Consider the following 14,677-nt stretch of genomic DNA (forward strand, 5'->3'; position numbering starts at 1 on the left):
CAGAGGAGCCATCATCCACAGAGTCCCGAAGTAGGACTGAAGGTTTAACTGCAAAATGCAAGCTGGGTTGATGTCTCTCTTGCTATAAATTTGAGTCCTGCTGCTCTCCTCGTTTTCCCGTCTTTTAAACATTACCAGCCGCACTGATCTCTCTCTTCCGCCAGCAGTTTGGCCTAAATCCTGTTTTGTTTCCTTTTTTTTCTTGTCCTTTCTCTTAATCTGCTGTCAGAGCCTCAGTGCTCTTGCTTTCTGTTCTTGTTGACTTTTTGCCCTCTTGCCTGCCATTTCTCTCAGGATGGCCAGACCAGCTGCCAGATCCCTCAAGGCAGACTTGGTGAAAAGCGTTCTTGATCCCATGCATGTTTTTCTAGAAAGTTAAATAGCTTTATACTGTTGTTGATTCATTTTTATTCTGCGGTTGCTGTAAATTTTTAATGGGAAATTACTGTTTTCCTTCCTTTTTCCGGCCTTTGCCCTGCTTTTCTGTGTTCCCGATCTTATCCCTCAAGATGTGTGTGCACCTGATGAATTAGTTTGTTGCTCTCAAAACCATTGGGCACGTAGCCCTCTTTACTTGGCAGCTAGCCTGAGGTTGTTTTCCCCTGGTTGGATGTAATGTTTTAGAGGCTAGCTGAACTCCCCATGTCTCATAGAGCTGTGGTATTTGAAAGTGGATTTGAGGGGGTGTTGGGTATACCTTTTTTTCTTTTTGAAATTAAAATTGACACCTTCCTTTTACATTTTTCCTGCAGATGTTTATGATCATGTTCATGCAACATAGCGGGCTATTTGCTCAAACTCAGCAAAAGCACAGAAGCTCTCTCCTTAAATGAGCTTTGCAGACCTGCCAGGCTGGCAAACGGCCCGTGGTGTCTCTCTTGTTTAAGGAAGGAAATCAATGTAATTTCCTATGGTGATAGCCTTGGAATCATCTAAATTTAAAATATCTTTATCTACCTCCGCATTACAACAGCAAGCCATGGATTCACTTAATAATTCAATACATTTTGATTAACTTGCTCCTGGGCTGCCGTGGGCTTCCCTTGTGCACGCCAAGCTGACACGAAAGGTGGGTCACACCCGGTATTTATTTTGCCTGTGGCGGAGACGGCACACTTGTGGAGATGTTTGCTGGAGACTTGACTGAAAGGAGCTTAAGTGCTGTAAGATGTGAGCAGTGGCTGTTAATGAGATTAGAGCGGCATTCAGGCCAGCGCAGAATGTGATTCAGAAAACAACTCTGATATGGGTGTAACGGTACATTTATTCATCCTTAACAGCTTGGTACAGGAGAACACTCAGATCGGCGTGTGACTGGTTGTGGTTCGGCGCGCCGTATGAACCAAATAATTATGGTCCTATGAGCCAAACACAGTCTAATTACAGTCTGACTCTTTGCAGGTGTGGAAAAGCAACTCAGAAGTGCAAGTTGTACCTGAGTGTTGGCAGTGTGTTGCTTTCTGTGTGTTAGCTAAACTGTGCTGGTCTGGGTTCTCTTTCCAAAACTGTTTGAAAGCATCATGGTTTCCCAGTAGATTATGGCATCACTGGTGAGGGTGTACCGAGCAGGGTTTTTGGGGCTGATCACTGATCACCAATCAGAAGATCCGTCTGAAGCCTTGTATTTATTGTGTTGCATTATTTATTTATTTACGTATTCTTGACAACATTGTTTATTAAGTATCAAAGTCAAGAGATGAGAAAGTGTCATGAACTAACTTAATTCATTAGCAAGCAACATCTACAACATATTCCTCTGTCAGAGACACATCTTAAACCATAGCAGTGTTCTGCAGTGTTATAAGTTAGTCTTCGTCCTGTGTCAAATGTCCTTGTTAGTTTTTGTCATATTTAGTCAGCCTCCTCCTGATTTTCTCTTAGTGAAGTTTAAGTTGACTAAAAGTCTGGACATTTTAGTCTCATCGTAGGCTGAAAATGCCAGGTGCTCCTCAGGAAAGGCCCAGCTAAGGAGCGTTTTAGAGTGCTTTGGGGGTGCGGCTTTTTTTCAACTGAGATGCGTTGGTTGCATCTGGTGGCTATGATTTGAAAAATCTGTGCAAGTAAACATGTTGGCACAAAGTAGTTGCATGCATGGAGAGGACGAGCCTGCCAGTCTGCGTGTGTTCATCAGAGGAAACATCATATATATATATATATATATATATATATATATATATATATATATATACTGTATTTAAACATATTTCTCCTCCATTGTTGTTGTTCAGCTTTTGTAAGATGTGACCCTCCTCCACTATGACTGAACAGCTGGAGTGACATTGACAAGCGCAGCAGTTTTACCCAAAGTTAAAAAAATTTTCAACTCATGGCACTCAGAAAAGAAAGACCAACTAGTAGTACTCAGCGCAGAATTTACGCCCAGTGCCTCTTCACAGCGTAAATTAACGGCTCAGTCATTGCAAAGCATTAAAAAATTGCTTTGGTGGGCATGGCCCCCTAGTCTTAGTCAAAGAAACCCTATTTTATTACAGTTTTAGTTAATGAAAACTGTTTAGTCTCAAGTCTTTTGTAGTCATCGGATTACGTTGAACATATCGGTCAATCTATTTAAGGCAAAATCAAATGACAGCATGACAAAGTTTGTCATTTTCGTCAGACTTATCTCACATATTAACAGCACAGGTTGAATTATTACTTGCCACACTACAGTTTCACATCAGCATTCCCCACGTATAACCAACACTTTCGACGCTGACCAACAAGTGGACATACACATAGATCATAGTCTTTATGTTAGCAGCGTGGTTAGAAATTGTCTCACGTACTTTGCATCATCTAATCGGTCTTTGTAGAGAACAAAGATTAGACTGTTTAAAATGAATATTGTCTGATAATGATCAGTGGCTGATTATATAAGGGAGGCTGAAACAGACTGAGATACTGATCCTTTTTACCCATGGTGTTTAAGCAGTGAGTTGTCAATGGCCGTGGGAGACACACTGTTACACATAGCAGATATTTTTGAGAATTGTATGCTCACAATGTGTGAGAGCCACATGTTTAATGTTTCGTGTGCACATTAATTTGCTGCACACAGCTATTGCTTTTAATTTAATTTAATTACACATTACTTTTTGGCCATTTGTAAATGTCTGAGTACATTAATTTTTACAACAAAATGAAAATGATTTAAATCTTGGTTTTCCCCACTGGACTGAAAAACAAAACCAGGGTTCTACTGAACTGTGACTTTGTGTACCGTTACACTCTTAAACCCTGGTATTAAAACTCAATGTGCAAAACAGCAGAAAGCACCTGAAACCTTCACAGCCTAAAAGCAGGCTGCAGCAGGTTTCTGCTTAACCTCTAAACTCTTGTTTGCATTTACATTGCCCGTTTTATGATGTTTTTGTGATATGTTTCCCAGATGTTACTTTAGAAATGACTGACTGTTTTGCATTCCAGGAAATGTGAAATTTCACTATCAAGGTGTCCAGAGTTAACTGGCAGGTCCTTGAAAATGGCTCGTCACGCTTATCAAATGGCCCAAGGGGAAACCGTGTCACAATTCTCCTTCACTGATTGTTCCTACAAGTGGATGCACAAAGATCCTACTCTGAGTTACCTGTGTGTTTGATTAGAAACATAATCGCTCGAGGCTACATCTGTAATGCAGACAGTCTGTCAGACTTGAATTACAAGATGTTTCATAATGTGATCCATAGGACTGAATTCGTTAAATGTTTTTAGTCAGTGTCATTGTGAAACTGTGTTCAGAGTTGGTGTCGTCCATGCAAACAGTAGCTTCATATAAATACTCTTAAGTGGAGACATAGGTTTGTTAGAATGGCAATTTTCTCCAATTTAAGTGCCTTCTTCAAAACAGAAATAATTTTGAGTTTGTGATGTTTGCTGTTTAATCCCTAAACCCCCCCCCCCCCCCCCCCCCCAAACCCCCACCATATAGGCCCATTTTTGTCTTTTTTTTTTTTTTTTTTTTTTTAGCAAGAACAGGCGATCTTTCGGGGTGTCACTGTGTGTCCAGCATTTCTTGTCATTAATCTGCAATAAACATAGTATTTCATTTAGGCCCTTATTAAAACTTTGAAAGTTAAGACTGTAAAGGGACTTAGAATTTCATGATGGAAGCATATGATGGCTATTTAGATTTTTTGCAGCATTTATTGGGTTAATGCCGTTTGTTACACAAATTTGGTGCTAAATTAAACACTTTTTACCACTTGAGATTTGATTAAAATGGTTGAAAATGAGAATATCACATTAAGACACCAAGAACTCGAGGAACTCTGAAGAAAAATCCATGCTGCGATTTGATATCCAAAATTTTTTACATTTGGAGATTTCTGTAGTAATTGGATTTTTCAGCAATGGGATGGCGAGCACTTTTGTCCCATCTGAAACCACAAGCCACACATCCTCTGAATGCCTGAGGTTTCTGGTTTGTGGTTGTAAACTTTGATGAGGCTGTGACTGTCCTCGAGGTCACAATAGGCCATTTTTACAGTGGGGTCAAGTTTTGCAAAATGGTCTCACCTCATTGAAATGACTACTGTGGGAACTTACATCATCACACATGAATAAGATTGAGCTCACTGAATTCACAAGAGACTCAGCTTTAAATTCATGCCCAATTTTTGAAATTCCAATATTGTTTAGGGACCCCAGTGTGCAGAAATATTCAAATACAATAGGCCAAAATAATGTTTTTTTTTTTCCCCCTCAAACTTCATGGGGCTAGCATAAAGTGGGCATGTCTGTAAACGGGAGACTTGTGGGCACCCATAGAACCCATTTTCATTCTTATGTCTTGAAGCGAGAGGTCATGAAACCCCTTTGGAAATGTTCATGCCAGTTTTTCGCTCGCCAAAAATTTAGCTAAACTTTGGAGCGTTGTTTAACCTTCCTGATTAGATGGCATGACGTGATTGGTATCATTGTATTATGTCTTCTAGTTTGACATGATAACAGTCAGCTACAGCCTCTGAAAGATGGTAATGTCGGCCAAGAACGCTGGCATCCCCGCGGAGTGAAAAGGTTACGCACCTTTACCTGCAAGACTGTTTATAAGTGAGCTTTTTTTGTTTTACACAAGCAAGGCAAAGCTTGGTGACTAGAAAATCTAACTTCAAAGCTGGTTGTTGGTGATACAGTGTATGTGACAATATGTTTGCTATGACAGTTGGTGCTCTCATACTTACTCTTGTAAACATTGATGAATATCCCTATAAGTGTTTGTGCCATCTGATGTGAAGGCTGCTTCATGCTCTGCTTCGACCACAGCCAGCAGCAACACGCACCACTCTCACTGTAATTGTAAATTGAGTTTTTGGTGCTGTCAAGATTGACATTGTTTGCCCTGCAAAGTTCTTACAGGTTCGTAAAAATGGCACTGAAACTCTTAAAGCTTTCCACTCTGCTCACATTTTTCTTTCTCTCTCTCTGTTTTTTTTCCCTCCTCAGCCGAGGATGATGGGTTGTGGGAGAACGGTCTTTCCTACGAGTGTCGCACGCTGCTGTTCAAAGCCATCCACAACTTGCTGGAGCGCTGCCTCATGAACCGCAGCTTCGTTCGCATCGGCAAGTGGTTTGTCAAGCCCTATGAGAAGGATGAGAAGCCCATCAACAAAAGGTACGTTGGCACCACTTGTTCTGCTGAGTTCTTACCCACGTTGTGTCTGCTTCGGGGCGCTGCTCTGCATGTGTACCTGCGCTGTGGAAATGGGTATTTTTTTCTGTAACCACTGCCCTTCTAGGCATGTTATGTCTCTTGTTGTTAGGTGGTGATGTGGTGTGGTGCAGTTCAGGCTGAGCAACAGACACAGGGTTCTCAATTTTTATGTGTAGGTCAGTGTGCAGGCTATTGAACTCGCACTGTTCCCACTGGCAGCACCTGATATACATATATGTGTTCATAAGGCTGCTCTGGATGGAGGCAGAGATAAAAAATCATATATTGTACTGGAGATTCACTGCTCATGTTTTACTTACGTCTTATCTTGTTTTAAGTATCTTGCGATACTGAGGCCAGTGCGGTTTTTATTTCTTTAAACAGTTAAGAGACAGAACATTGTTTTCTAGTTGGAGCCGTGCCTCGTTTTCAAACTGTATGGTTTGACTAAAATGAGCAATGACAGCAATATAGTCCACAATGACCAGCGCTAAAATCAGCCTGCGTAGTTGTCCCTCCATTGTGACATTAGAAAGTGTCACATTTATCTTGCAAGTGTACTCTTCTTCAACGTTTTGTTTACTTCCTGGATTTTTCCCACATGGAAATTCTGACCAGTCAAGAGCAACTTTCTCGCAGAAGGCATTTGATCTGGTCTGCTTGTTGCTTGTTGCTGTGAGAACATGAACCAACTCTAAGCAATTATGCAACCTGTTTGTTGGTGCTGTACAGTGATTCTTTCTCCCCAGCATCAACAAGATATTGAGGTTGAAAAACATTTTTCAGCATGAGTTCAGAGGTTTAGCTCACCTGCAAAACACATGCAAAATGAACTTGTTTTTATACCCCAAGTGGCACAGCTTGCCATACTGTTATCTCCACATTAGTTCAGTAGAAACTGCTGGCTGCTGTTTATTTTGTGAGCCCCACTAACATATGGGTCACTGGCTTGCAGGTTGCTTTGCATTTAGTTTTTTAACAGAGCACAGTTGGACACTTCTGACAGCTGCTGTACCGAAGGCAAACAAACAAAGGATCATAAACGGATCAGGCTTTATACAGCATTATTGATGTGTCACACAAAATGTCTGGATTGGCCCCACATCCCTGCATTGTACACTATATTACAGTTACGATATGAGAGTTTTAAAAAAGACTGAAAGAGGTGCCGGAGTGCCAGCACTGTCTGTGTCCTATCTCTCCTCTTGCTCTGAGTGTGTTTGTGTACAACTGAGACATCCTGCACCTCCTCTGTGCTATCTGCTGAGCTGGATTTCTTGCCCTTGGTGTCTGGGTTTATTGATAAGAGACAGAGACGCGAGTAGTGAGGAGAAAATGACCGTAGCAGTTTTTACCTTGCACCCCCACCGACCCCTCCTACCCCACCCTGTCTCCACATTTAACACACAGCTATTGTTTTGGAGTTGTTGTTTTTTCTAATGTGGTTTTGGAAATTATAATTGTAGTGTGAGGTGTGACAGATTAATGCATGTGTAACACCTGCAGGGCAGTGTAAGATGAGAAAGCAGACACTCCAGAGTCAAAGAGGCTGTGTTTTTAAATGCATTTGATAGCTAGCACACTTTGTGAGTGCATGTGTTATTGTTTTTGGAGTTGTTACGGTGTTGTTGCCAGATTTCCCAATCAGGTAACCATGGGGGCAGTGCAGCGACATAATCTTGTGTGTGCGCACAGACACGTGTGTATGTGTGTTTGTTTGCAGGCCAGTTGCTCTGTCCAGGATAGAAATGGCCAGAACTGGGCTATCTGCTGTCAGCTTGTCTTTATCATCACCTCAATGTGAGGTGGCAGATCAGAGACTCTTCCAGGGCCTTGCATCTGTAGACAATGGCTTTTATCTGTCAGGACAAGTATGATAGATTTTCACTTAACCGGCAGAATAATAGACAAAAGGATAGACAAAATAATACTGAAGAACAAGCCACTTCTCTTTAAATTCATGGCTTGTTTTTAGCTCTATTGCCTCTTTACCCAGTACGCTGATCACAGAGGGCCCCAGTCAAGGGAGAAAAAAAAAACCAATGGTCTTTTCCTCTGCTCTGGAATTCACAGGCCACCCTCTGTCTGTGTGTCTGGCTCTCCCTCTCTCTCCCCTTCCCTTCATCCCCCTCTGCTGTCACGGAGCAGACTGGGCAGGTTATAAATAGTGGTGCAACCACCCTGACTCTTAGTTGTCGTCAAGGATGTTTTTCCTCTCCCTTTGGTGTGTTCCACTGTGCTCCAGCCACGCTGGGATTTCGACAAACAAAGCACCACAGAACTGTGACGAAAATTTACAAGATCGCTTTTGTGTTTGTTTGTTTGTTTTTATGTTGCTACTGCGCCGAGACCAGCTGGTCTAACAGTGATGCTGTTATTGATGTAGGGCTGTGGTATTTGTAATTAATCAATGGCTCAGGATGTTGGTTTTCGTTTCTGTGGGACTAAGAAGTAATGCCGAGTTCACAGTGATGTGTCCCTCTGTCTTTCACCTGCATGTGATCCACTGCTCCTTTGCCTTTTAAGTGTCGTGTCAACATGGAGATGCTCAAGTTTCTCCGAGCAGTGTTCAACCCTAGGGAGGCTACATCCTTATGGGTGGCATGACAATAGAGCTGTGACAATTAATGTATCAGGCCTAGTCGTCGACTATTAAGTTAATCGCTAACTGATTATCAATTATTATATATTATTATATGAGTAATTTTTCAAGGAAAAAAAATAGTACAGATTCTCTGATTCCAGTCCCTTAAATGTGAATATTTTCTGGCTTCTTCACTCCTCTGTGACAGTGAACTGAATATTTTTTGTTTGTTGACAAAACAGGACATTTGAGGATGTCATCTGGTGCATTTTATTGATCAAACAACAAATTTATTAATCAATAAAACAATGAAAATAATGGTTACTGCAGCCCTATGTAACTGGCTGTACCAAATAGTTTAAAGCTTCATTTACAACATTGACATTTAAATTCTAAGTCAACATTCGAATACTACACAGCTTTTTTTCCCCTGCCTACTCATTCTGTTTAAACCCAGTGTTTCTGCACAGTTGGAGATAAAGATTAAGCCATATTGATATAATTAGTATTATACTGTTTGTAGAATTAGATTCCAGTGTTGGCTGCCCAGGAGTACTTACGACTTGTGTGATCCAGACATTTTCAGTAATTGCAGTGCGTTGTAAAGTCCATAAGATAGATATACTAATCTCCAAAATCCAAGTTTTTGGTGTTCCTGCAGTTCTTTAATAAGTCTTAGAAGGCATTGAATTTAATAATCTAAAAATGAGGCATTAATTGGAATTAAAATGTCTATAATCAGTCTTTCAAAAGTCTTAAAATACTAAGACGTGAAGCATGTAAATGTATATTTTTTTAAAATAATTTACAGCGTTTTTTTGTTTTGTTTTTTCCCCAATTTTGGTTATTGTAAAATTTGTTCTTAAATTTTATTCTGGGTAGCATTTAAAGTTTTAAAAAGTCTTAAATTGACCTTGTCTTAAGCTGTAGGATTTTTAGCTAATGAAATATTCAGCTTCAGTCCACAATCGTTTGTGTTTAGCCTTTCAAAAATGACATATTCACTGCTGTCAAGCTGTGTGTTTCCTGCACACAAAGCGAGGCACGCACCTGTATTAATGTAGCGCTCTCGCAGCTATCTAAAGGCATCATAAGTTATATTTACTTATCAAAGAAAGTTGATTTAATAGTAATAATAAAAAAAGACCAACTCTGATGAATCACTTCTTTTAAATTTAGGATTTTGCTTAATTTTTTTTTTTTTTTTTTCATCTAAAAATTTGATGACAGACATTGAAAGATTTACTTACGCTTTCATGTCAGTGCTCAGATCTTGCATCGCTCTCAGTAACTTGTTGATTTCATAGTGAATGGAATCAAACATTTCCAGGGAATTCCCGCTCTTATTGTCCAGTGAAAACTTAACTGTGCATTGTTTCACGCCCGTCATTCGTGGACTACTTTCCCTTCCTTCATAAAGACACAAACACAATAAAGTGATTCATCAGCAGTGTGAGTTATTGCCTCATCTGTCTTCTCTCTAAATCATAAATGAATTCGCAGTAAACACACCTGTGACCACAGAACTCTCATGAAATATAATTGCACAATGTAATTGTTTTCTTTAGAGCATAATCAGTACAGTAATAATAAAAGGATAATTGTGATAGGCATCATTAATGTTAAGAGTTTCCTTATGGTATATTGTCCAAACAATCAGTTAGTTGCACCCTAATCAATTATCAAAATAGTTTCAGATTGATTTTCTGTCTGCAGATCTTCATGAATGCACCCTTGTGGCACACTCATCACTGTCAGTTATTAGTCCGAATCTTCGCAAAGCTAGAAATAATAAGTACTAAAAGATATTCTTGTGTGGGCCACTCAAATTGAATCTGCTTTTGGGAAACACCCCTCTGATCATCAGAAGACTCCTCTGCAGCATCCAAAGCCTCCAGTTGGTGGAGGCTGTGGCCAGCTGACAGTGTTCATAACCTCAACCCCAGACCTCAGCCTGTGTTGAAATGCTTACATCATCTCTCCCTTGCTCTCCCTCCCCTCCGCCTCCTCCTCTTATTTTAGCCTGATGCGTGTGGTAAGCAGAAGGCAGCAAACTGAATTCTTAGAATCTTTGATAATGATGACCTCTATTAGTGCTTCTTATTATCTTTTCATATCAAGAAGTTATTAGGATTGAGTCACATTTTCTCAGAGACTCACGTTTTTCAGCCCTTGAGGAAATGAAATGTGTCAAGATTAAACAATTGAACTGTTTTTGATACATTCTTAAAAATAAATCAGTGCACATTGATTGGTTGAAGCCTTTTGTTTTGGATGTGAACTGCAAACTGCAGCAGTATGTGTTGATACAGCTGACAGTAATTCTCTTTGTCTGAAGTGCAGGCGGCTCCAAGTTGTGCAGCCTGGCTGTTTCTGTGAACCTTGTGCTGCTAGGTAGACTGGCTTCAGGAAACACAGAGAGAGTGAGAGCAGGAGAGAACACAAGGGAAGGAGGGAGGGAGGGAACGAGCAAGGGAGAACTCCTCTTGGTTGTCATGGCAGCAGGGAAATGCACCATGGGATCGTGTGTTTCCAAGGTGAAGCGGGATGCTCGTGCTCCATTGGTCAGCTTAAGGCAGACTAACTCGTCGTCTTGCTCCTAATTGGCTGCATCAACAAAATTCAGAGCAGCATTAAATCCAGCCTGCTTTGATGTTTCAATTTGATCAGGACAAAGGGGATATCATTTCTTTTTATCTGCTTGACGTGCTCTCTGTGTTAAAAGCAGCATTTACGAGACCCTACAATGTGCTCCAACTGCGCTGCAATCAGGAGAGTGTTAGATTACAACTCCACTGTATTTAAATATGTGTAGTCGGTTGTGCTTTTTGTTGTTGTCTGACTGAAAGCATCATTAACAAATCAAGCTGTTATGAAATGAGGCCAGTGTGCAGCAGCTCATGTTGCAAGAGCAAATGATGAATGCAAACCACAGTTATACAATAACAAATATGCTGCCTGCATAAACACATGCGACTGTCTGTGCTTTTCTGCATGACTGTGTGCTATGTGGCTGAGCACATTCTTCTTCTATTGTTTTGGCCCGACGTTGGGAGGTGAATGTGTGAGTCCTGGTGCGCTGTGGCAGGCGGAAGCACAGAGCAGCACTCTGTTAAGTAGGACAGTGCAGGATAAAGGGCCACTGCCTCCAGTCTGGGGCTAAAGCGCTAAATTTATCCCCTCCCTGCTCCCAGCACAACACAAACACACACAGGGAGACGGCCACACAAACACTCTCGGCAACAATCGGCATGCGAGCCAGTCCACACCGAGGGCAGTTGAGGAGTTGGCACACAGCTTTTCGCTGGAATTATTGACGTTAATATACACGAAATGCAGCCAGATGACCTGCATATGTGACATGTAGCGTGCATACGGACTTATACTGCCGATATAGATATGCAACACGACTCAGCACCTCTCCTACGTACCCCGCCCCCAGCACTCGACCCCCTACCCCCTGGTCTTCCTTATACTTCATCAGTCTCTCAAGCAGCAGGAACTCCAGGGAGACTGGGCTGAGGGACCATGTGACCCGGCGCTCTGGATATATCATGTTGCTGGAGAGATCCTGTCCAGAAGATAAATATGGCTCTTAAAGGAAAATACCAGTGTTTTTCATTGGTATGGTTCATTTCCTTAATTGCTCCGCAATTATACATTATTAATAGTCTGTTTCCCATTGCATCGCTTTAGTGGTACAATTTAAAGCAAAGTCTTGTGCATCACTGACCTTACAAAGACCCTACCATTTGAAGCTATCTGCCAATTTACTTAATTTTAACCATATCCCCTCATTTGAACTGTCAGCCTCAAATACCGACTGCACTGCTTGAAAACACATTTCGCCATTTAAGGGGACTATTATGCTCATTTTCAGGTTCAGACTTGTATTTTAGCTTTCTACTAGAACATGTTTACATGCTTTAATGGTCAAAACACACTTTATTCTGCTCATACTGTACTGGAACACCTGTATTCACGTTCTGTCTGAAACCTCATGTTGCCCTCCTGGAAAAGTTCATTCTGCTCCGATTGTTCAGTGTGTCTGGGTCTTCTGTAACTCTGTGTCTCCACAATATTATGACAGCAGTGGGAATGACTGCAACAGAGAATAGAGGCACTTCTGACAGTGAAGAATCAGCAATAAAAGCTTCTAAACACACACAACAAAGCATGTTTCAGTCAGACTGTTAAATTCATTTCAATTCAAAACACTATTTGTCCTTGAGGGGCAGTTTGCAGAGGCAATTAGAGTAAGTTAAAGCTGTAGTAATTTAAAAACACATTATAATACAAGTATAACACATCTTCCTAACATACAGAGAGCAAGGAAACTCTGGCGGATGGAGCGCCAAAAAGTGTGCAGCTATACAGGGAGTTTATCAAGCCATGAGCCAGCCTCTTCAACAGCTTTGGCAAAATAGACCCAGGGTGAGCGATGTTTCAAGCAAGAGACACATCGCTTAGCCTGCTCACTGATCCACGGAGCAGGTTAGGACGTCTTCATTGGGAAACACTGAAACAATCCGATGTTTGCTTGCTCACTTGTTGGTGACACTTTTGGTCAGGAAGAGGTGTAATACGTGAAGGCAAAAATAAGTTGTACAAATAATGAAAGTGATGTGATAATGAAGATAGTATTAGTGCAAAGTAATGTGCACATTATTAAAATGATATGATAATTAAGATTATAGTAGCGCAAAAATAACATGCGCACATTGATGATAATGATATCAGGGAGAAATTAACAGCAGATTACATGTTTCCCTGACGTTAGCACACAGCTACATGTAGCAGTGTACCTGCAGCTGGGCAGTAACTGTGTGTAGTGGCACTTTCTCCCATTAAAAATCACCATTAAGTTTCTTAACACAACTGGACATGTTCCTGCAGGAATATGATCCCAAATCAGGGAGAAATTATCAACATCCGCAACTAAGATCATAGGTTTCTCCGATGTTAGCATGTAGCTACATGTAGCAGTGTACTTGCAGCAGGGAAATGACTATATGTAGCCATTAAAAGCTTCCTTACACAACTGGACATGTTCCTGCAGGAATATGATCCCCAATCTGGGAGAAATTACCAACCCTGGCATCTAAAGTCATAGATTTCCCTGATGTTAGCATATCGCTACGTGTAGCAGCATAGGCTACATAATGTAAACATTTGCAGTAGCTTGTCTGTTGCAGGTGACCATGTAAAGAAATTGGTCTCAGTCTGACGTCATCTTGTAACCAAAGGAGGAGAACACATTTGATTTTTGCTCACAAGGATACTGTTACATACAATTACCTCATTATCTGAAACTTTGGCCATATTAAAATATGAATTTCTGGCATTTTGACATCATATATATGACAGAAAATGGGGAAAAGCATAATTGGGCTCCTTTAATGTATTACCTGACAGAAATAAATAAACCATTTATCTTAAAGTTATACCAGTCAAGATGGATTATGATGAACAAGGTATAGCATTTCCAAGTTAACGAGTCCTATGATTTACAGAAGCCAATACAACAGTAACATATCATGACACAGCGTGCACAGTGAACAAAATGCATACAATGTCTCAAGTAGTGCGGAGTAATAAGAGACCTTCAGAAAACTCATAGCGTCTTATTATAATATTTTCCCACTAATTTCCGCTCCTGAATGCCTGCCTCATTTCTTCTGATGCCAGCGAGAGGCCCTGAGAGAACAAAGAATTTATCTCTCATTACTAAAGTTAACAGCCGTCATCGCCTTTTTATGTGTCGCGGCACTGAGGAAACCCATATTGTGTCAGCAGTGGAATTCAAGGGTAGCAGCAGGGACACGTTTCACTGTTAGCGGAGGGAATCCTGTGCCCTTACATTTCCTCTGCTACCTCTGTTCTTCACACCCTCCCGCCTCCTCAGCTACTGCAGCCTGCATTCCAACCATTCCTCCCATTTTCATATGTGACCTGAGGCTATGGCAGGGCCAGGGGCCAAGCGAAGGTCTGAGGAAGTCGTCATAGTTAATCCGTCAGGCGTCCCTCCTTCTCGCTTCCACTCTGACCTTCTCTAAATAACTGTGATTGCTGTGGTGCTGTCTTTAATCCAGAGGTTCAGACAGATGGCCACATTTAAAGATAATCCCGTATATGGTGTTGGACCTTTCACCTCATCACTGTAGACTACAAGGTGGCTGCGCTGTATTTACAGATTTACCTCGACACAGGGTAAAGCAATCTCCGGAGAGACCTTAAAATGAGGTTACTCTAAACATATGTGTGTGAGACAAATTTACGTTCCACTTTTAATTCACTGCATTTGCTAATAATGAATTTAAGACTCCTTAAAGGGTGAGTACACCCCAAAATCAAAAATGTAGATATTTTTCCTCTTACATGTAGTGCTGTTTATCAGTCTATTTTTTTTGGTGTGAGTAGTTGATGTAGAGATGTCTGTCTTC

The 14,677-nt window shown here is 41.0% G+C and overlaps 1 protein-coding gene across 1 annotated transcript in view; it reads left to right on the forward strand.

Moving 5' to 3' along the window:
- med13a (mediator complex subunit 13a) overlaps positions 1–14,677 on the forward strand; it is a 114,798-nt gene that overhangs the window by 27,182 nt on the left and 72,939 nt on the right. The window contains exon 4 of the mRNA XM_033641938.2: positions 5,443–5,611. Within this exon, the coding sequence (XP_033497829.1) occupies positions 5,443–5,611 (169 nt within the window). The remainder of the gene's footprint in view (positions 1–5,442; positions 5,612–14,677) is intronic.

This window comes from Epinephelus lanceolatus, chromosome 11 (assembly GCF_041903045.1).
Source record: "Epinephelus lanceolatus isolate andai-2023 chromosome 11, ASM4190304v1, whole genome shotgun sequence".
Classification (NCBI taxonomy): domain Eukaryota; kingdom Metazoa; phylum Chordata; class Actinopteri; order Perciformes; family Serranidae; genus Epinephelus; species Epinephelus lanceolatus.